Source organism: Pavona decussata, unplaced genomic scaffold (genome assembly GCF_977016875.1).
Source record: "Pavona decussata unplaced genomic scaffold, jaPavDecu1.1 SCAFFOLD_26, whole genome shotgun sequence".
Taxonomy (NCBI): Eukaryota; Metazoa; Cnidaria; class Anthozoa; order Scleractinia; family Agariciidae; genus Pavona; species Pavona decussata.
This window is the reverse complement of record NW_028145449.1, coordinates 135,001-158,272: the sequence shown is the minus strand read 5'-3', so window position 1 is coordinate 158,272 and position 23,272 is coordinate 135,001. Positions and strand designations below refer to the sequence as shown.

Below are 23,272 nucleotides of genomic sequence, written 5' to 3'. Positions count from 1 at the left end.
GCGAGGACAGTTCAAAGTTTGTTTTGACGTGAGAACATGTCTTTATTGGTTCACAAGTTGCGAATTCACTTAAAAAAATCGTATCGGATAATTTCATCGATGAACTGAAAATGTACATCTCGCACTAGCTTCTGACAGTTGTTTCTAGCATTCTTAATCTAAAAATACTTAACGCTTATTAATAATCTAAATTGCTTACATCGAACATTTTTTTGGCATTTAGTAACTATTTCTAAGCATACTGATTTCCCTTCTTTACTTTCCTATTTAGTTGTTAAAGATGGAAAGAGAACTCATTTACATCACGTTTATAATATGTGTCTCGTCCATTCAAAAGGTTCAAACGAAAAACAGAAACTATACATTCGGTAAGTGAAATATACTAATCGATTTTAATCGATGCTTTAAAGTGAAAGCTACAAGAAGTAAATGAATTAGTGGTGGGTCGGGGAAGGGAGGGGGAGGGTGGGTTGGGAACCTCTTTTAGTGGAGGGAGGGGTAGTTTCGCATCTAATAAACAAAACTACATCCCTACCGTCCGGTCTTTATAGGTGTTATTCATGGAAATTCAGCAGTGTATGATGCAATGCGCTTCGCCGCCAACAAGACGAGTGTTTTCAGCAATGTTTCACTTGTCTTCAAATCCATCAACACGACAGAGAACACCAACCTATTCAATCAAGGTAACATATTTGTATGTGTACATTTTTCACGTCTTTCAAGTGGCAACAGCAAAATTCCATGGGCTTTGGGGCATATGAGACATGACTCAATACGAGGATCTCCGCCGGTTTACACGTTCAACAGCCCCGCTGCAGCAAAAATTAGCATAAATTAACATAAACAAAACAAGTAGATATAAAATGAAAAAACTTGGCAAACTTTGAAACCGCTGAAAATTTGAGTTTGATATGTTTAATAGCTTTTGAGAAACAAGTACCAAGATTCTTGCAAAGACCCTATACATTCTTTGTAAATTTCCTTGAAGGTATTAAATTTCTCCGAGAATATTAAACTTATCACAGGTTGTATATGGGGATAAGCTGAAAATTGGCCGAAATCATAACAATGATCTGAGAAAAGGCAGTTTACCGTTGTATCCAATAATTATTGGATTGTATTTTGAGTAGTTACGTCCAATAATTATTGGATTGTGCATTGAGTAGTTGTATCCCATAATTAGTATTGGATTGTGTATTGAGAAGTTGTAGTTGTATTAAATAAGTATTACATTGTATATTGAGTTGTATCCAAAAATTGAAACGTGAGGAGCGTCAAGAAACCGTTACTTGAGATGGCTAAAATTTGCCTGAGTATAGTGTAAACTATACTTGTAAATAACTTGTCAATAACTGTGTAGTTGATGCTTAACAAAAGTTTCTACTTAGTTAATTGATAGCTTAGAAATGGGCCGAAATTCTACTTGATAGCTGAGGAATGGGTGAAATGCAAGCTGATAGCCGGTTGTTTCATAGTTGTTTCATTTGTGCCAATGAGGCAATAAGGAGCCTATGATTTATACATAAACAATACGTTAGTCCTTTGCTTTATTACACCATTTACCAACTAATACTTTGAGGTTTTTTTGTTTTAGCTTTAGCGTTACTGCAACAAAACGTCGTTGCACTTATTGAGGGAAGCCACACAAAGTACCCAACCTGCGTACTCTCCAAAGTAACCGGCATTCCCCTCATACGTCTCTATGGAAACGACAGGCCATGCGATCAGTGTGAAAATGCGATTGAGATGTCAGCGGGGTACAGGGACCACGCGTATGCTACACTTGACATACTCAACACATTCCAGTGGAACAAGATAGCACTTGTTCTCGATGGTACAGATTCCTTAACTGCTTGTTTAATGTCTCTTAAAGAAGATATGTCCAGAAATGCACGCTTATGAGATTCATGAACTGTATGATAGACATCACAAGGTGTCCCGTAACCTTAATTCTAACCAAAACAGAAATAGTTCTGTCAAAAATGAAGTCATATGGAAACGAAAAAAAGGTCTGTTTTATATGAAGGTCTGTTTTATATGAAGTACCCAGGGTAAGGTGCATTTCTAGACATGTGTCTACTAGAAATGCTTTTTTTTTATTGAAGTAAGTCACCCATTCAAACGGTAAACACAGACACGCATAGTACCCATCAGTCTCCACATAATTATTAAAAAAAAGCTCTCATGAGAGTTTTTAAACGACTTCTTATGATAAATACATTTATGTTCAAAAACCAAAGTTTTTCTTTAATCTCTTTAAAAGAGGGGCGTCTACATGAAGCTGGATATTTCTATACCATATCCCAAAGTGCAAAGTTCACCATACATTTTGTGCAGCTAAATGAAAAAGACCAAGCAAATGAAGATCAGGCAGCATCAGTCCGTGAAGCAGTGGAGAAAATAACAAACTATGGGCCAGACGTTATTCTTCTTTACACAAGTATAGAAAAAGTGGAACGCCTACTAAAACAGCAGGTAATATTGTCTTTCCTACGTCGTAATCTGCTTCTTCTTCTTCTCCTACTCCTCCTCCTCCTTCCCTTTCCTTTTCCTCTTCTTCTTTTTCTTCTTCTTCTTCTTCTTCTTCTTCTTCTTCTTCTTCTTCTTCTTCTTCTTCTTCTTTTTCTTCTTTCGCTCCTCCTTCTCCTCCTTCTATTCTTCCACCGGTAACTTTTTTCCTGGGGTTCCAATGTCTTCTTCAGTTATATTTGTATTTCCTTTGTTACAGAAACCTTTTAAACACAACAATGACTCTAAATGGATATTACAAGGACAGGTGAGGGAAAAAGAAACGATTGATTCTGTTTTAAAGATGAATAGAATACTTAGTATTGGCTATCCAAACTACGTTCACTTGGGCTTAAAATTACGGTAATCTGCCCAACCCGCAAACAGTGAAACCGAACAGTGAAAGGTTGAGAAAGCATGTCACACGCATATGACATTTACCAGCCAGATTTTCTCAGACCATGGTCAAATATTAAGTATCCTTTCTGAAATATTTAACAATTATCCTGCGGAATATCGCCTGATACTTAGCCGACGAGGGCGTAGGCTGAGTTGGCCAAAAGCAGGGGATAATAAAGGAGGATATAACAGGGTACGTATATAACAAAACACATTTTTTTACAGAAAAGCTTGGACGATCTTTATTTCGCCATTTTTCTCCGGGGCACGCGAACTATATCGTAGGATATCTTTTGCGTGTGGTCGACCGAAAAATATTGAGTGCACCATGACCATATTGGGCAGTGTTACGTTGTGATTAACAATAACATCAAATAGATAGCTGTTCTCCTTTATGGAGGCTGGAGCTCTTCACAATTAGATGGCTGTTCTCCTTCATGGAGGCTAAAGCTCTTCACAATTAAAATGTTAATCAAAAAGATATTAGAACCTCAATAATAATAGTTTTATCAAAGTATCAAAAGTGGCCTAGCGCAAACCAATTATCAACACTGGAGGTTTTACTAATCAGGAACAGTATTAACATTTACCTTCTACTATAGGTCTCGGGGGACTTAACAAGTCTCTCAGGCAATGTGGTTTTAGCTTTGAGGATTTACATTAAACCTTCTGATAAACTGGAAAAGGCAGTGGAAAAGAATTACGATACCAGTGACAAGGTAGGGTCGCATGTGAGGTAAAGGTAATTGAACGTATGAAAAAATTGGCATTTCCTCTTGTTGGGTTTGCACAAATAATTCGACGCGGTTGGGTTGTTAACACTCTATTCTCATGTATCTCTGCATTTACTTGTTTACAGCATCATGGCGAGCGATTTCACAACATTGTCACTACCGGTGAAAACTAGAGAAAATAAAGGACAATACAAAATAAACTTAAAGAAAAGGCGAAAGACAAACTAAAGGTGCAAAGAAACTTACATTTTGTGCGGATTTAAACGACGACCTGCTTATAAACTGCGAAGATTCTCAACACACATTCAAGCACGTGCTTCGCTGAAAACTCACTAAGATCACATGATCAAAATACTCGCTACTTTATGTTACGGTCACAAAATGTGAAATAAAAATAAAACGTAAACAAAGTCAAGTCCAAGTTTGTTCATTTTGAAACTAAACATTCCGCCCGCCTTGGGACGATCCGACTTAGGACGCCCAACGTCTCTAGTTCACAGTTAAAGCTTTAGCACTATCAAGGTCATTTTCCAGAAGGCACAGCTTCTGGATCGGCCGAATATAGACAGAGTCTTTAGTCTTGACCTTAACCGTCCTCACCATCCCGTCAGAGCCAGGGTAGACCTCCAGAACTCGGCCCAGACTCCAATACCCTCTAGGTGCACTGTCATCCATCAACAAAACCAGGGCGTTTGGCTTCAGGTTAGGTAGGGCTCTGTGCCATTTCCCTCGAACTTGCAGTGTCGGCAAATATTCGCGCAACCACCTCTTCCAAAACAGGTCGGCAAGGAATTGAACTTGCTTCCATTTCCTTCTGTACTGGTCCGCCGGTTGAAACACACCTGGAGGAAGGCAGATTGTTTTCCTTTGCATCAGGAAGTGGGCAGGCGTGAGTGGCTGGAGGTCATTCGGGTCATCAGAATTAGTTGTCAGAGCCCGACCATTTAGTACTCGCTCAACTTCCGTCAGAAGAGTTTGGAGGACCGGCTCAGAGACCATTTGGGTTCCAAGGATTGCCTTCAGGACAGTCTTAGCACTGCGCACAAGACGTTCCCAAATTCCTGACATGCTAGAGGCAGTTGGCGGCTGGAAAATCCACTTGCATCCACGCTGAAGTAGCTCACGGTCAATTTTCTGCTGATCCCACTGCTTGATCTCTTCTCTCAGTTCTCGTTCCGCTCCTACAAAGTTGGATCCTCTATCACATCTTAATTCTGAAACCTCTCCACGGCGATTGATGAATCTCCTTAGGCACATTATGAAGTCATCTGTGTTCATTGACTGGACTAATTTGAGGTGAACAGCACGAGTATTCAAACATGTGAACAGACAACACCAGCGCTTTGCTGTACCTCTGCCATGCTTCACTTGGAGGGGACCAAACAGATCCATTCCTGAGTACGAGAACGGAGGCTGGTAAGCCATCATGCGGCTTCTTGGAAGGGGTGCCATTTGCTGAACTATTTGTCTGGCATTCAACCTTTTACAACGAAGGCATCGCCCAAGGATGGAACGAACAAGAACTCTAATCTGAGGGATCCACAGCTTCTCACGCACCCTTGATATGAGGTGCTCGCGCCCCAAGTGGCCAATTGACTCATGAACATGGCGAACAATCACTGCTGTTATGGGATGGTCTCTCGGTAGAATTGCTTGGTTCCTAGCAGCATCAGCGACAGGTGGATTTACTATGCGGCCTTTAACTCTCAGAACGCCATGGTCATCAAGCATTGGGTCCAGGGCAACTATACTGCTGGACGGCCTCACTGCACCTTTGGCCTTTAGGTCTTTAATTTCTTGAGGATAGGCAGAAAGTTGAACGATTCTCGTGATGGCTATAGTAGCTGCATCATAATCTTCAAGGGTCAGGTGGCCTCTCTGGGTAGTCTTTCGATTGCGAAGAAAATGGACGAAGCGGATAAGCCAAGCAACCCGACGTCTTAGCCGGGTCCAATCAGAACAACTGTTCAACATGCGATCCATGACATCTTTGGCCGTTACGCTCAGCGGGCTCAATGCAGAGGAGTCTGTCTGTTGAGCGACAGAATGGATGTTTACATCAACATGATTGGCGTGCGCTTCTTTCTTCAATTCTAAAGCTTCGTCCGGGACTTCCTTACAGTCTGCAGTGGGCCAGAGGGATTCTGGCTGCCAGAGAAATTCTGGCCCTCGTAACCAGCGTTGGTTAAATTTCAGATCTGAAGGGTTCAAGCCACGGGAGACATCATCAGCTGGGTTTAAGGCACCTGGTACATGATTCCAGTCATTAGGATGTGAGTTTTCTCTAATCTCTTCCACACGATTGGCGACATAGGTTTGGAATCGGCGCTTCTCATTCTTCAGGTAGTGAAGCACTATTTCGCTATCTGTCCAGTACTTAGTTTGCTGTATGGGCAGATCGAGCTCTTCTCTCAACATCTTGTTTAGGCGCGTGGCAAGGACAGCTGCTTGCAATTCAAGCCTTGGGATGCTAGTGAACTTGATGGGAGCATTTCTTGCCTTTCCCATGACAAACGAGCAATGGATGGAGTCATCTGGACCTACAATCCTCAGGTAGGCCTATGCGCCATATCCAACTTCGGAGGCATCTGAGAAGACATGTAACTGAAGTCTGCATTTCTTCGGGTCCACTCCAGGAGGGAAGTAGTAGCGTGGGATACGGAGCTCAGACAAGGAGGGCAGCTGTGCGGCCCAAGATCTCCATCTCTTTAAGAAGTGTTCTTCCAATGGCTGGTCCCAGTCTAGCTTTGCCTTCCATATGTCCTGTATAAGAGTTCTTGCTGTGAGTGCTACGGGCGCAGCAAATCCGAGTGGGTCGTACAATGAACAGACAGCAGACAGGATTCCACGCTTTGTCTCAGGACGGTTCAGGTTCTTGATCTCGAACCCCAGTTCATCAGTCTCGACAAACCAACGAACACCCAGTGCCCTCTCCACCGGCAATTCATCTAGCCTTAGGTCCAGGTTTGGTGTAGCTCTTCTTTGGACAGGAATCGAGGACAAAACTTCTTTGCTGTTGGACATGAACTTCGTTAGGCGAAAGCCACCATGATCTAACATTTCGGCGAGGTCTGTTGCCATTCTGGTTGCTAAGGTGTTGCTGCTAAACGACGGTAGCGCGTCGTCGACATAGAAGTTCTTCTCAACAACTGCTGCAACTTCTGGACTGAATTTCTTTGAATTATCAGTGGCAGTTCTCCTCAGGACAGAGTTGGCAACACATGGGGATGAAGTGGCCCCGAAGATGTGTACCTCCATAACATAAACGTCTGGATGCTGACTGTAGTCGTTAGTCCACCATAGGAAACGCAGAGCATCTTGATCTTCTTTGCGGACGCGCACCTGATGGAACATTGCCTCCACATCGGCAGCTAGGCCAACCTTCCCTTGGCGAAAGCGTAGCAGTACTCCAACGAGGCTATTGGTCACGTCTGGGCCTTGGAGAAGACTTTTGTTAAGTGATGTGCCTTCATACTCTGCTGCAGCATCAAAGACTATGCGAAGTTTCCCAGGTTTGTTCGGGTTCATCACTGGATGATGGGGTAAATACCAGGTGTGTGAGCTCTCTTTAGCTGCTTCTTCAGGGGTAAGCTTGCGGGCATATCCCTTTGATATGTACTCAGTCATAACTGCTCTGTACTTTGCAGCCATTTCCTCATTTCCTGGTTTTGCTAGCCGGCGCCTTAGCAGTTCGACTCGTTTTTCAGCCAGAGTACGGTTGTTTGGTAGTTGCGGCTGATCTTCTTTCCACAAGAGACCGACTTCATAATGGCCATCTACGATTCTTGTTGTGTCCTCAAGGATTTTTAAGGCTCGCTTGTCCTCGATTGACAGTGGCTTATCATCTGACTTTGAGGCTTCGTAATCCTCAATTTTCCAGAAGCGTTCCATCTGATCTTCCATGCCCACCGAAAGGAAGTTGACTGATGTTTTCCCTTTGTCGCGGCAAGTTAAAGGCCCTGCAATACTCCAGCCAAGCGGAAACCGGTAACCAAAAGGACCGTTGTTGTCTGGTGGGACCCTGACTTCATCTTGCAAATGGACAGCAGGTACATTGCTTCCTATGATTATGGATACTCGCTTAATGTCAACTTCTGGGAATGTCAGGTCTTGCAGGTGTGGATACTTTGAAACGTCAACAGAATCCGGTAAAATCTGCCCTGACTGATTGAGATCTGGGAGTACGTAGGCTTCATTGACTTCAATACATCTACCGCACCCATCCACGGGACCGAGGGTGAACGACACCCGTTCACTTTCTATTGATTCCTCACTTCTCCTGATAGTCTTGATGCCAATTCGTTGCAAAGTTCCTTCCAGATTAAGCTGATCCGCAAGCTGACGATCAATAAGAGTGTCAGTGCAGCCATTATCTAGAAACCCGTACGTGGAAAGGGAATCGCCATCCTCAGCCGTGATAGTCACAGGAACCACATTTAACAGGACTCGACCTTGCGGGGCAAAAACCTCTGTCGTGCTCACTGAGGCCTGATGGATGTTGGTGGTTTGTGGTGCTGCACCAGATCCCATGCTTTGTTGCTGTGGAGGTACCGTAGCAGAACGGGAATTTGCTTGGTTGTGATTACTGCTTACGCCATTATTGGTTCTCGGCCGGAAACGACGTCCATTGCTGTTTTCCTTGTGTAAAAGTGTCAGATGATGCCCAGGACACTTGGAGCAGGCTGGGGGATCCGGACAAGTAGTGCCACTATGGGTTGGATTGTGACAACCACAGTTAAAGCAGAACCCGTAGGAGGCTGCATACTGTCGCCTTACTGCTACACGATCGCACTGCTTAATGATTGGGCAATCCTGCAGACGATGGGGTGTGGATTTGCAGATTAAGCATTTGATGTGATTTCCTGGCTCTGGGGGCCTTTCAGATTTAGCAGATGGTACTGTGGAGTCCCTGGGAGGTTCTGGTGGCCTTTCAATTTTAGTTGATGAAATAGTAGAGTCCCTGGGAGGTGGTGGTTTCTTAATCCTGGATGAATTCCGAGTATCCTTGTCTTCACTATTCTCCCTCCTTTGCCTCTGTGGCCCAAAGATTGGGTCGTTTCTTATCGACGCTTGTCTCATAACAAATTTCGCGATATCCTGTAAGCGAGCGGACCTGCCACGATTTACGATCTCATAATTTTCAGTTTGCCACTTTGCAACAAGGTCGTTCGGAAGTCTGCTTACAATTCTCCTCAGGTTGGTAGCCACACTAGCCTCATGCTCAACATCACCTTTCAGGATCTTTGTCGCTGTATTCAGCTTCTCAGCAAAGTTCAGTAAACTCACATTGTCCCCTGGGGCAAGCTTGGGACCAGATACCAAACCGTCAATGCAGGCTCGTGAAACTTGGATGGGTTTACCGAAACGATCCTCTAGAGTCTTTATGAGGTCTTTGTAGGAGCAGCCTCTGTTTCGTTCGATGACTTCCAGAGCTTCACCTTTCAGAAACTTTGGCAGGTACTCAATTCGCTGCGCGTCGGTTAGAAGTTCACTCTCAAGATGAGTGCGGGTCTGCTCTCGAAAGAAAGGGAAGTCGGCTGGATTTCCATTAAACTGTGTAGGCGTAATGCCATTTAGCAGTTGAACCTTCCACATGGCTGCAACGTGGTCCTTTGGGGTGGTCTCCTCTCTTCTGGTGTCTGGATGAGGCTTTGTCCTGGACTGAAATAAACCTTGAGGCGAGTGTTGTATGGGTGTATGGTTGGAGACATGCGGCACCTCCCTTTTAGACTCTTCTACAGTGGAGTAACTGGGCAAATGAACCGACTTGGAGGATGTTGGTATTTTATCAGAGGGGGTAGAGTGATCTACAGGTGAGATGCCCAAGGTTTTCTCGGTCTTACGTGGGGTTGACTTTGGAAGCTCTTGCCTTTCTGACTCGGAACCTTTGGGTGGACCTTCGCAGCTGTTGAGGTGTGTTTTCTCAATTTCGTCGACGGTCTCAAGCTGACCAGTGTCTTCATCATAGTCCCTTTCGATCTTCCAGTCCAGTTCGGCTAAAGCAGCCTCGTCCTCCAATCGCCTCAATTCCATTCGTGCCTTTTGCCTGGCCAGCTCAGCATCCTCTTCAGCTCTTCGTTTTGCCAGCTCCACTTTCTTCTTGGCCAGAAGCGCGGCTCTTAGCTTCTCTTTCTTACGAGATGATGCCTTAGAGGACACAGAGCTGCCTTGTGACTTCTCACTTTTGACAGAAATTTCATCGTCATGTTTGGGGGCTTCGTGATCCGTTCGCATTCGCTCTTCTTGCTCAAATAAGCTTATAACTGTCTCCTTTAGGGATCTGAACCTTTCCTCGACCTCTTGTAGACGTTTCCTCTGATTTATGCACGGAAGATACCTTGAATGAATTTCCTCAAAGGATTTCCAAGCACGAGTGACACTTTCTACCATTCGACCAGCAGATAGGACGTCCCAATTAGTGTAGAGACATGTACGTAATTGCTGAGTTTCAGTTGCAACATAGTCAGCGATTTTGTTCCAAGAAGATGCTAGTCTGTGCTGTTCACTTATTTCTCGCTGACGGATGACTTCACTAAAATCTATTTGAGTATTTGGAAGGGGATTTTGACGTAGTGAGTAACCAAAGGCTCCTCGAGCTAGCGGGGGCCTTAAGACCTCAGGAGGTAATGCAAAGGCAGCGGCCCCGATGTCAACAGGAAAATCTTCATTTGTGTTAGCCATTAGGTTTGTTCCAAGGCCCATTAAATTAATTTCCCCACCTGATTCAATCCGGCCAGTTCCTCGATCCTCAGTCCCGCGGTCCGGTCCACTAGTTTTCGACTCTCCAATGCCACCACTCGAGGGGTCCATTACTTCTCGCAAAAGCCGAGCAAAACGGCAATGTCCTTCAAATCGTCGCCTTGTTAACCAAAAATTTTTCACAATGTTGGGTTTGCACAAATAATTCGACGCGGTTGGGTTGTTAACACTCTATTCTCATGTATCTCTGCATTTACTTGTTTACTGCATCATGGCGAGCGATTTCACAACATTGTCACTACCGGTGAAAACTAGAGAAAATAAAGGACAATACAAAATAAACTTAAAGAAAAGGCGAAAGACAAACTAAAGGTGCAAAGAAACTTACATTTTGTGCGGATTTAAACGACGACCTGCTTATAAACTGCGAAGATTCTCAACACACATTCAAGCACGTACTCACTAAGATCACATGATCAAAATACTCGCTACTTTATGTTACGGTCACAAAATGTGAAATAAAAATAAAACGTAAACGAAGTCAAGTCCAAGTTTGTTCATTTTGAAACTAAACACCTCTGTTATAATTGAAAGGTATGAAACATTTTTATCTGTCTTTGTTCAAGAAAAAGAAGACATTTCCACGTTAACTTTATGTAAATTTGTTAGAATAATATTAACGCTCGACAACAAATGCGGTGATCTGATTAGGTGGCTAGGCTGCTCATTAGCTATTGCTGTCATTATTATTATTGTTATTATTATTACTATTATTGTTATTATTATTATTATTATTATTATTATTATTATTATTATTGTTATTATTGTCATTATTATTGCTATTATTATCATTTTCATTATCATTATCATTATCATTATCATTATCATTATCATTATCATTATCATTATCATTATCATTATCATTATTATTATTATTATTGTTATTATTATTACTATTATTATTATTAATTTAATTATTATTATTATTATTGTTGTTGTTGTTGTTATTATTGTCATCATTATCATTATCATTATCATTATCATTATCATTATCATTAGTATTATTATTATTATTATTATTATTATTATTATTATTATCATTATTATTCTTCATTATATAAAAGTTCTCACTGATCAATGCTCAATAATTTCGTAGCACCTCATTGCATTAGCTTATGATTCCATGCCAGTCATCAAACAGGCTCTAAACAAAGAACCATGTTTATCGATTAATGGGTCTGCCATCACTGCCATCAGAGACGCAGTGTTGACCTGCATGAGAAAGGTAAGGTACTTACTAGATTTAAAAATTACTTAAATTACTTAAATCTGAAATCTATCTAAGAACCTGCTTCTTCAAGAAACATTTAAAAGTAGAAATATCCTTGGCATTCATAACATACGTAATTAACAAATTCCGAAGTTTTGCGGCTAGAAATGAGAATGACTTATGGCACCATTCTAGATTATAATTGGGTAGCGTTAAAGGTGTCCCCGACCCTCTTAAATTATAATTAAAGATTTTGATCTCAAAAAAATCTTCTATGTACCTTGGAGCTTCTTTATTAATATATTTATATATCAAAAATAGGGCCTGGAATTTTCTTCTTTCTTCTAGCGTTCTTATAACAGCCATATTCTAATAAATAGTTGTATGGTGCGTGCTTTCCGTACCCTAAAATAGATCTAAGAATATAATTGTTGGTATCTTCTAATTTTTATCTCGAGTTTACTTCCCCCTGTTCATTTTACAGTTTAAGGTGGTCTGATCACTCTCTACAGGTCAACATGGATGGTTCAACCGGACCTATCAAGTTTGACGAAAATGGAAAACGAAAGGGGATTGAGCTGGAAATTTTGAATCTTCGAAACAATTCCTTTAAGAAGGTAAGAAGCAAAATATCATACTGGCATCTTTTGTTCTTCAAAAGTCTTTTTGTTTATTTGGTTGTTTTTGTGGTCGATGAGTAACTTCACCAATAAATAGTAGATAGTATTATCCTTTGCTACTTGTGTTCAAATCGCAAGTTTCGAATACTTGTTAAAACTCCCCATCCGACGATCAGCTCAGCTAGTTGCGCGTAATCATTAATTTTTTACTACCATTTGTTTAAGCCGGCTTCTATCATCTTTAAATTTTTATCAGTTTTATCAGTTATCAAATTTTATCAGTTTCTATCATCATTAATTTTTTTTTAAATTACTTAGGCAGAAGATATTCCTTTTCAGATCTTTCTTTTTTCGTTTGTATGGGTTTTTTTTAAAAGCAGCGCACTTTGCAAATCTAAATTACTCTAAGTTGTTGAGACAACGGGACAACATCTTCATATTAGTTACTATATGATGATCTTGCAAAAATGACTGAAAAGATAAACTTATTTTATTAATAGAATTTCCAAGCAAAACTTTCCGTCAAATCAATAGTCTGCTTAAGCTTGTCTTAAATCTGATATGGACTTATTTTCCTCTGCAACATACGACGTATGCTGCGGAGGTTTCATTTTTCTCAGAGACAGCGAAGCATTTCATATTTTATATCCATTACAAGTAGAAATGTCTTTTTCAAGTCATCAACGAACTCAGAACAAACCAATTGACTTCATATCCGGCCTAGATAGGAAGCGACGGAGATAGCGTGACCTCTATTCCCACCCACCCATCCCCAAAATCCCTTCTATGAGCCCATTGATGTCACGCTCCCTTTTCAGTTGTCCATAAACATTACTACCACTAAATAAGAGAATCTCAATTTTTGACACCTTCTGATTGTCTCCCTTCTATTTCTGTTGTGCTATATTAACAAAACACATTTCATTTTTTATCACTATTATTAGATAGGATCGTGGAACGCAACTAAACATGCCATGTTTCATGAAAACATCCAGCCCAACATGAATAACCAAACCACAGGAGGAAAAGTGGAAGGAAGGAACCTTAGAGTTGTTGTTGTTATGGTAACTAAAAAAAAAAAAATAAATGAGTTGATAAGTCAGTTTCCGATAAAATGGAGAGCGACTGTTGACCCACTTTTTCAGAGGAATGTTCTTATGTTTGGAGATTTTCAGGTTTGCTTGTCTGTTTGTTTGTTTATTCTTTTGGAATTAGAGGGGGGAAAAGATTACGTTGTAAATTAATCTAACTCATACTGAAAAAGGATGCACGAAACTTCTGAGTAAATGAATCTATTCGCACGTCGTTATAAGCACTGCGCCATGATTACACTCGATTGAAAGCTTTTCTTTTCATTTTTTACCCAAAAAGGCTGATCCGTTCCTGATGATGAATAATGAAAATGATGGGACAGTTACATATAAAGGATACTGCATCGATCTGTTGAACGAACTTGCTAAAAACCTTCATTTTACGTATGACATCTACCTCTCCCCTGACGGGCTGTACGGCGGGGAAACGGAAAATGGAACTTGGAACGGGATGGTTGCAGAGCTAATAAATAAGGTTTGTGAGTTGTCATATCAAACACGAGGAAGAGTATTTCATGCGATTTCCATTAACACTGAGAAGTGTGTATTTCTTAACCATCTTCGAGATGTTTGAAAATAGGATGAAACACACTTCTCGTTTTTTCCAAACTTGTTGAAAGTGATTTTCTTTGATTTCTCTCCATGACTTATTGATGATTTGACGACTGATCTTAAGATTAAAGAATTTCAACTGGAGCTAGATACAAAACGTGCTCATTTCAGCCTAGAATTAATACACAAAGGAATAGGCCAGGCTACCGTAACAACAGATCTTTTAATTATGAAGGAAAGCGCGCACTCCAAGAGTACCCACTGATCACATGCCCAGTTACTAAGCTTTTTTTAATGGTCGGTGACTCAAACAACATAACCAAAAAGAATTCACAGTTAATTTTTTTTATGTTGATAAGCACTTGCTGGTAATGCCAGTGCGCTGGGTTGGCTTTGTTGCCTTAATGCTACATTTTAATTATCTGGCTTCAAAGTTGTGCCAGTTATTTTTTAAGTGGATGAAATGCTGTTGTTATAAAGTCTTTTGTCTAAAGAAAGAGAAACTTTCTCGAAACGAAATTTAAGTCATTTGTTGTCGATTTCAACAGAATTTTCTGCTTGTGATGTAAAAAAAGTTTCATCAAAACATATAATAATTTCTAATTTTCATTTCAAGCTGTTAAAAGCCTGTTAACATTTTGTTGAAACTTTGCCGAAAAATTCAATGAAATTACTTTTGTACAGTACTATAGTGGAGTCACATATTCTTACTTGGATAATCAGCGATTCCTATTTTCTCTAGGACGCAGATATTGCTGTAGCTGCATTGACCATAACGGAAAGACGAGAGAAAGTAGTGGACTTCAGCTTACCGTTTATGTATTACACTAGCGAAATGCTACTCAAGAAAGCGCCGTCCGACAGCGGAAGAATTTATTATCTGCAGTTTTTGAATCCTTTTCAAAACAACGTCTGGTTTACTATACTTGCCAGTATGGTGGTCATCTCTGTTGCAGTGTTTGCCATAAACTACTTCAGTCCTTATGGGTACAAGGGCGAGAATGGACGTGGAACGTCTGAGGAGTTCAGCTTTTCTAACAGCGTGTGGTTTACACTGGCTTGTATGTTGCAACAAGGAGCTGAAAACCAGCCCAGGAGTCTATCAGGTATAGTAGCGGCATGTAAAGGTATTCAATGTTATGATCGGATGGTTCATCAATTTTGAGATTTTCCAAAAGTACCAAAGCCCCACCCTGGCCAGCGTTTTTGCTTTTGTTTTTGTTGTTGTTGTTGTTGTTGTAGCCGTTGTTGGTGTTGTTATCATTATTGCGACTATTGCAGTTGTTGTTGCTTATGATAATTTTTTTATCGGAGAAGGGCGTGGGAGAGTCAAGGATCAGAACTATTTTAATTCAGTTGATACTGGAAGAATAGGCTGAAGGACATTTTGTTTTTTACGCGTACAAGTTGCCTTTCGCAAGAAAAATGATGAAAAATGATTGTGTGCTACTACCGGTCGTGTCAACTAAGGTGGCTAATCGTTGTTGGCACTTTTTTGGATGTAAATGTAAATCAAACCTCTTTACCAACAGAGTCAGTAAGCTTCTATGAGCTTGTCTCAAAGATGTCAGTGCGCTCCAGGTCGATTTGAAATTTTTGCAGCGTTGGTCTTCCGTGGAGAGGGGAAAACCGGAGAACCTAGGACGAGAACCAACAACAGACTTAACCCAAATTTGGGGGTAACTCCGGGAATCAAACCCGGGAGACATTAGGGAGAGGCTAGTACTCTCACCACGGTTGCACCTCTGCCCCCCAGGGGTAAAATAGGTTTCTGCCTCTCATGTGTCGATGGTAACTTGGATAAAATTGTAAATGGTTTGAACCCAGGAGTCATGTCATAAGTACGTAAATTATGATCACCCGGGTGAGTGTAGTCCTGAGAAGGACTGTTTGTGGTGACTTTGACTGATGTTTCGACAACCTGAGTGGAAGTCATCTTCAGAGTCAAGTGATTGTGGAACGTCAGTAGGTGGTATATAAGTCTCTGGCTGTTAACCTGATTGGTCAACGAAGTCTAGATGTTATTGATCTTTTATCAGTAAGCCGTGATGTTATTGGCTGTGAAGACTGTAAAAAGTGATTGGTGCGTTCCGTTCCGTCTTTTGTTAATCAAAAGTCCGTGGCTCTATTGTTAGTAAAATGTCTATTGTTTGTCTTTTTCGTTGTTGTTGTCAATATGTCGTTTGTATGGTGCAGGTAGTTGTAGGCATCGGTTGCGTTGCGTTTGTTCTAAGTTAGTAAACCAGCTTTCCAGAGTGAGTTGTTAATAGTAATTTGCACTGTAGGTAATGCACTTGGCAGAATTCCAGTCGATTCTGTGACTCGTTTGTAAATGGTGCTCAGCAATGTAACTGTTGATATCACCATTTCTAGTTGCTCTGGTAACTTGGATAGCATACAGAAATTAAAATATTGTTTTATTTACTTTAGCTCGTATTTTGACCGGATGTTATTGGTTCTGGATACTTATCTGGGTTTCAACATACACCGCAAACCTGGCAGCTTTCTTCACGGTCAAAAACGCCGCCTCTCCAATCAATAACCTTGAAGACATCCTAAAATCATCCTACAAAATTGCAATATTAGAATCAGGGAGCACCTACGAGTTCTTCAAGACCAGCCAGTATGAAACACACCAGAGGATTTGGAACAGAATTAAAGCTGAGCAAACGTGGGTCAAAACCACCAAAGAGGCAATTCAGTGGTTACGAGAAACAGAAGAGTCTGTGTTTATCAGTGATGGTCCGATTGTCAGATATGCTGCCAACCAACAGCCCTGCGACCTTATGACAGGTATACGTTTTTGGATTAGTAACTTTCAGCAAAATTTGGTGGTATTTTGGGAAAATCCAGAATCCAAATTGACATATCCAATATGGCCGTCATTTGGAAATCGTGACATCATTCCCACGTCCAATGACGTCATCACTTCCTCTCATTGATCTCAAATGTCATTGGTCGTTCTTGAAAGTTCACACTTACAAAGCAAATTGGTTGGACCTCAGTCACTTGGCTTAGTGTGTAGATGATGATCCACATCGAACTTAGTAACATGAATAAACGTATGCAGACGCTATAAATTGGATTATGTCAAGGGTAATTAGCCTGTGAAGAGGCTCCCAAGTGGGGTATAGGGTGAAGACAAAAATCGAGCTCGGAGAGGAGCCCCCATATCGCGGTCCGCTCGCCCGATATAAAGAGGCCTTTAACCTAGTTGATTAAAGAATCAAATTGTTTTTAGTTCCAGGATTGGGCGCGGCCAAAGGGATGGGATTCGCTTTCCAAGAAAACGATGCCATTGTGAAGGAGTTTTCATTGGCAATCTTGAACCTGCACGAGAACGGTTTTCTTGAGGAAAGGAAACGAGCTTGGTGGGAGGGCAGCAATAAGTGTCCTAAAGAACAAGAAACAAGTGAGTCAATCCCTTTTTATGTAGAAACGTAAATTATTATGGAGGCTATATTTTGGTTTTGAGAACATTGGCAGACCAAAAAATTTGCTCGCATCTTTGTGGAGATCTCTGGAAACAGATAAACATGGGTACATTATTTCAGATTAATGGCACACTTTGTGTGAAAAGTTGTTATATTTCGCTTAATATTTACATGGTTTTGGGTCCTTTGAAAACGCTCGTGATTTTATCATTCACAAAGTAACACTCGCCCAGCTAGCTATATATTGGCATTAGATTCATGGCTGAAAATTTGCAATAACGAATGAAGGGTACGATCCCTCTTTCTTTACAAAACGTCTTTTCATTATTCGCCATGTTTTAGCTGTGGAGAATGGTTTTGCTGACCAGAGTATTTGTTTTCTCCTGTTAGCATTGTCACGAAACAGAATCGATCTGAAGAGCATGCTGGGTGTTTATGTGGTCATGGGTACTGGTTTGCTTGTAGCGTTCTTCACGCTGATTGGAGAACTCTTCTGGAATCGACGAGAGAAGTTAAAAACACTCAACAAAACTAAAAGGTTGGTTTTAAGGCCGGAATCTTCATCGTGTTATCTTTTGCTTGTTTTCTTATTTGTCTGCTTTTTTGTTGGACAAGTCAGTGTGGTATCTCTCCTACCCAGGTTGAGTAACCTGTTTCCATTTGTTTAAAGAGCGGATAACTTTAACGAGTGGAGCAGGGGCGCTGTGTAGTGCATAAAATGTACAGTAACTTTTGTACTGAGCTGCTGGGTGACTGATTTGTCACTGGACAAAATTCTCTCTCTGTGAACAACTTTGTCGCATTTGTTGTGAGAGAAATTTGAAAAAAAAAAAAAAAAAAAAGGATGATTGTTTTGTCAACTTACTGATTGTATAACCCATGCTTTTAGTCTACAGAGAATTGAAGCAATTTTGCTACTTTTTTTTTTCATGTCTGTAGCCCAAGCATTCGTTCTGTGCAAGTCCACGCAGAAGCTGTGTAACGGATTGGTCACAAACACATTGCCTGGAAAAAGCCACAAGCATGGTTGATTATATTCTACAATAACAACGATGACTTCTCAATCAACAGTTCTCATATGCTAACCACAGATGATGCATATCGGTCAACTTTACAGTAGTTTAAGCTACTCAAATAACAAAACATCCGGTAGCAGTTCTGAATTATGGTCTTAGGCTTAATGATACAGTCTCCTGTAAATTCGTTTAGTGCTACCTTTTGACTTTGGCTTCTTCAAACTAAAGTTAAAATAAGCGATGGAACAGAGATTTTCTTTAACTTTTAATACAGCTTAAGTGTTAAATGGTGATTATGCAGTTCTTTGGCTAAATTTGATTGAATCAGGTTTATATGTAATGGTAATAGGACTGAATGGAGTACAATTCAGGGCGTAATCGGGCTAGTAATTTCAATTTTCGATTTGAAATTACGAGACTGATTACCCCTGAATTGTACGATACGAAGTCCTATTACCAATTAATTGTGCCAATAACAAAATGCAAGAATCTCAGCTGTCAAAGTCTAAAGAAAAAATGTCTGAATAAATTAGTCACTGGACCAGTAATTTTGTTAGTTGCCTCCATTATTCTTTTCCAGTTGAAGCTGGACAGCTTACCTCGTCACAATTTTTTCATTGATTTTGATTGGTTATCATGTGCCAGGTAGTGAAATTTCATTGGCTAGTGGCATTTGCTACTTGATTTTTCATTGGTTCTTTAACTGTCCGATTTGACCTGTCCGACTACAAGCTTCTAGTAATCTGACAGGTCAAATCGGACAGTTTTGGAGTTACATAGCAAAATTAAGCTATAAATATGAGCGGTTAAGAGCCAATCATATTCAAGCATTTTGTTATTGACACAATTATATTTGAAACTGGATCATTGGAAAGATCCAGAGTTTTGATTGGCTTACATGCCAAGAAGTAGCGGCCATTTAATTGTTTTCTGTGGTTTTTCTTCTTAAAATTAAATTTACAAGATCTAGCAAAATTTAAATTATTCCACTCGCGCCTGTTGGACATTAGATGATTATAGCCAACGAGGCAGTTTTTGACTAGTTAGCTATCTATTAATTGACATAACGACCTTGTGGAATAATTTTTTAATATCCACCGCTTGACTTAGAGAAGTGAAATTTTTTTTCCAAAACACATTGTGTGACACGATGCAATTTATACAAATATGATGGGCCTGACCAATTAAAAATTTTAACTTATTTCATGATTTTTCGTTCTGCTTTTCGCCGTGGTAGAAGCGACTTCAAGGTGACCGGATAGTTCAATCAAATGTAAAATATGTATGCGACTAGTGTAGTAGAAATAAACCTATGACATGTGCCATAAATGTTTTGTGTCTTTCAATTCGCAAAGAAAAATAGAATAATATCATACGTTCCCCTTTATGCATTTACTTTAACTGCAGTCAAAACACTGTTGCAGACTCTTCTCCATTCGACCTTGGCGCGCGCAATCGAATGTGACTTCACCCGTTCAGCTGATCATTAAGACATGCTCAGGAAACCTCATGGCGGACTCCGGGTCTTTACCTCAAAACTGTCTGACACCAGGTCAGGGCGATCCTGCAGCTCATGTCCTGGTACGTACATCGGGAGAATTGAGATGGTCTTCTCTGGAACTCCGTAGTGCCTTAGTAATTTGTCCACACTGTCGAAAGCCTTCTCAAAGTCTTTGAAGTTGATGTAGAGAAGAGAATTCCGGAGTCCTCCAGGGGTGCCTGCTATCACCGTTCCTCTTCCTCCCAGTCATTGACTGGATCATGAAGACCACCACAACAGGCAGGAACAACGGGATACAGTGGACTCTCTGGACACAGTTGGATGACATCGACTTTGCTGACAACCTGGCGCTCCTGTCATATAACCACAAGCAGATGTAGGAAAATAGAAAATAGAAAATAAACATTCTTCAACACCTGTCTGAGACGCATCTATAAGATCAGATAGCCAGAGAAAATCACGAATGAAGATCTGTTGGAGCGAGCGGGACAGGAAAGGTGGCAAAGCAGATTTTGCGGAGGAAGTGGGGCTGGATCGGACACACCCTCAGGGAACCAGCATCCAGTACGACACGCCAAGCCCTGACCTGGAACCCACAGGGAAAGAGGAAGAGAGGCTGGCCTAGCAACAGCTGGATACGAGACACGGAGGAAAGACTAAAGCTGCAAGGAAACAACTTGGGCGGGATAGCCAAAGCAGCCCAGAACAGAGTGCGCTGGCGAGTGGTCGTCGATGGCTTATGCTTATCCAAGAGCAAAGGGCCTAAGTAAGTAAATAACGAAACCTTATGTATTCGGATGAAACCCATATAAAGGACAGATTAATGTCACAGGACATTATTCCCGCATCACGGACAACGTGGATTACTGTTTAACATGCACCAAATGTCCATCGACAGTTTATATCGGGGCACTGGTCGTATGTTGACGGACAGGTTCAGGGAGCACCGAAGAGATGTCATGAACGGGAGAAATGACCTTCCTGTGCCCACCCATTTCAACCAAGAGAATCATACACTCGAAGATCTGAAGGTTGCGGTTTTGTAGGCAGGCCTAGCCAACCAAGAATACCTGAAGAGGCAGTAGATGCGGTTGATATTCAAATATAGAACTGTTAGTCCTAGTGGCTTTAATCAGGACTTTAGTTTTAGTTTTTTTTTTTTTCACTTGCTTGGGAGCTGGCACACGCTGCCACGTGTGATGCGCGCACGCGCGCTATTATGAATTCAAGCATGCGGGAAAATTTAACGAGCTTTTTAACGGTATGGTTTTGTACCCTGAAGAAGGCAGCATTGCCGAAACGTCGGTTTAAAATATATTACAGCGTCAATTTTATAATATTTTGAATTCACCTAACTATGTCCCTCTTCGAAACGTGTCCACATTTAATTAATACAACAGCATTTCCAGATCATAGAGAGATTCAAGTTTTACTCTCCTTAGAAAATAACTGAGTAGACACATGTACGCATTTCATACCTATTTTGATACTTGTCAAGCGTGAATCATGTTTTACTGTTTAATTGTTGTATTCTTATTTGTAGGCCTAACAGCAGTTCTGAACAAGCCCAGCAGGATATTGCCTGGTTTAAAATACTACTGAGATGAAGTCTCAGTTTACATTGAGATTACAGCTTTTGTCCAAGAGGAATATTTCATATTTACCCAACGGACCAAGCTCAGTAACACTAATAAGGAATGGAATAAGAGAAAAGTAAAAAAAAAAAAAAAACAATATGCGTGGCCACTGGGAACAACGGTCCATAATCTTTACATCGTCGAAATCAAATTCATGGTTGCTTTATTAGCGAGCCGAATTCAATCAACAATCACATACACATTCCAGACATGAATAAAATCTTGGCCAATCCCTGGAGGTTCTTGCCTTCTTAAAAACACCTCATTTACAACTTGGACGCAATTTTTAATTTTGTTGAAGAAGGTTATTGTATTTTAACCTAAACGCCACACTTTTTTACGATTCTAGTCAGTGACAACACATTTTATCTCTTAATATAAGCATGCCTGACTACAACTACGGTATTTTTTTTATAGGAATTATTACTTCAGTTAAAGAAAATTGGTATCAATGTAGGTGCTGTCTAAGCATATAAATCCAAAGAATATAACTGAATATAAAAACCTATATACAACATATTTAAACAAAACAGCAAGCAAAAATTTAGCTTCTTAATATTGTTAAAAAATTACGGCTTGTTTAAGAAAACAAAAACACTCGTTTTATTGATTCCAACCTAAGTGTATCTACATACAAAAATAAGCGATTTCTTCTCCCACAATTAAGCTACTTAGTATTGTTAACATAACCGCTCCTTTATAAAAAGGAAGCTACGCTCACATTGTTGTTGCTAATAAAATGTATTTATCTACGTCCAAAAATAATTGGTTTCTTGTCCCGCAACCGTCAATGTCCTTGTGGCGTTTAAAGGAAACGTTCTCTAGATAAACAGTGACCCTACCAACGAGAGATTCCCGTCTCAGGTAATTGAAAATGAGATCAGTTGAATGGTGGCTGATATATACTTCTTTCCCATTTATATTCCTTGGTGGTCATCACTGGCAGCCATTTTTTTCAATATATTCCTTTTGAATTTTGTCCTTATTAAAGACTTGAATTGAACAAGAATAAACGCTTTTATGGCAAACTTTCCCCCGCATTTTTCTGTATTGAATTTCTTGTTTGTGTTTGTTTCTTCATCTGTTTTTTTGGTTTTCTTCTTTTCAAGTCAGCAAATAGGAAGGTTTTACCACGGGCACTCTGATTTCATCTTGACATTAAAAACAAAGTAAGCTTGAAAGCAACGCGTTTAGCAGATAGCTTAACTCAGTTTCTGTAGCATAAAGCAGCTAAGAGTATTGCTACCCACTCCTGGATGGGATGCTATTTCATCACAGGGTTACCCTAGCAGTATGTCCCCGTTACTCATTTATACACCTGGGTAAAGAGACACAATGGGGAGCAAAGTTTCTGTTATGAGTACGAGAAAATACACATCCACAAGCTTCAACTTCAAGAGCTTTATTACAGTACGTTTACTCCACACGTGATCCTTAAGATCACATTACAATACCTTGCACAGGACAACCAACTTATCATAACATCCCCCTTCTTAAGCTATTTAGCTGTCATAATGAGATCATGCTGATACAAGTGAAAACTGGAAAAAGAAGTTAACAACTCAACTGTAAATGAATCTACAATACAACTATATTACATAACATAATCCTTATGCCAAACTGGAACAGATCTAACCCGAGTAGAGCGACGCGGAGCCGAGGAGGCATCAGTATCGGGTGGGTATGGTTCCAGGTTAGCATCTGATTCTCTAGTTACACTTGGAGAGTTTACACTGGACTCCATAGTTACAGGCTGTGACTCATCAATGAAATCATCATTTACTATAGTAACAAGTGGTTCCTGAGTAAGA

General features: G+C 40.5%; 2 protein-coding genes across 3 annotated transcripts in view; one reads left to right on the top strand and one right to left on the bottom strand.

Moving 5' to 3' along the window:
* The first annotated feature begins 277 nt into the window (after positions 1-277).
* LOC146485333 (glutamate receptor 4-like) overlaps positions 278-23,272 on the top strand; it is a 31,569-nt gene continuing 8,574 nt past the window's right edge. Inside the window, exons 1-15 of one of the 2 annotated variants that reach the window (XM_085103449.1) lie at positions 278-368; positions 552-683; positions 1,595-1,834; positions 2,264-2,475; positions 2,729-2,776; positions 3,510-3,626; positions 11,497-11,625; positions 12,123-12,227; positions 13,175-13,294; positions 13,602-13,796; positions 14,616-14,979; positions 16,304-16,666; positions 17,115-17,285; positions 17,698-17,845; positions 18,247-18,688. In XM_085103449.1, the coding sequence (XP_084959575.1) occupies positions 281-368; positions 552-683; positions 1,595-1,834; positions 2,264-2,475; positions 2,729-2,776; positions 3,510-3,626; positions 11,497-11,625; positions 12,123-12,227; positions 13,175-13,294; positions 13,602-13,796; positions 14,616-14,979; positions 16,304-16,666; positions 17,115-17,285; positions 17,698-17,845; positions 18,247-18,289 (2,475 nt within the window). In that variant the 5' untranslated portion in view covers positions 278-280 and the 3' untranslated portion in view covers positions 18,290-18,688. Of the gene's footprint in view, positions 369-551; positions 684-1,594; positions 1,835-2,263; positions 2,476-2,728; positions 2,777-3,509; positions 3,627-11,496; positions 11,626-12,122; positions 12,228-13,174; positions 13,295-13,601; positions 13,797-14,615; positions 14,980-16,303; positions 16,667-17,114; positions 17,286-17,697; positions 17,846-18,246; positions 18,689-23,272 lie in introns of those variants that run through there. The other variant, XM_085103450.1, reaches the window with a different exon arrangement.
* Positions 3,720-6,149, bottom strand: LOC146485334 (uncharacterized). The gene is made up of 2 exons (XM_085103456.1): positions 3,888-6,149; positions 3,720-3,810 (listed from the first exon to the last, which is right to left on the bottom strand). Exon 1 carries the CDS (start codon positions 6,147-6,149, stop codon positions 4,131-4,133), a length of 2,019 nt encoding a protein of 672 aa, XP_084959582.1. The 3' UTR covers positions 3,720-3,810; positions 3,888-4,130.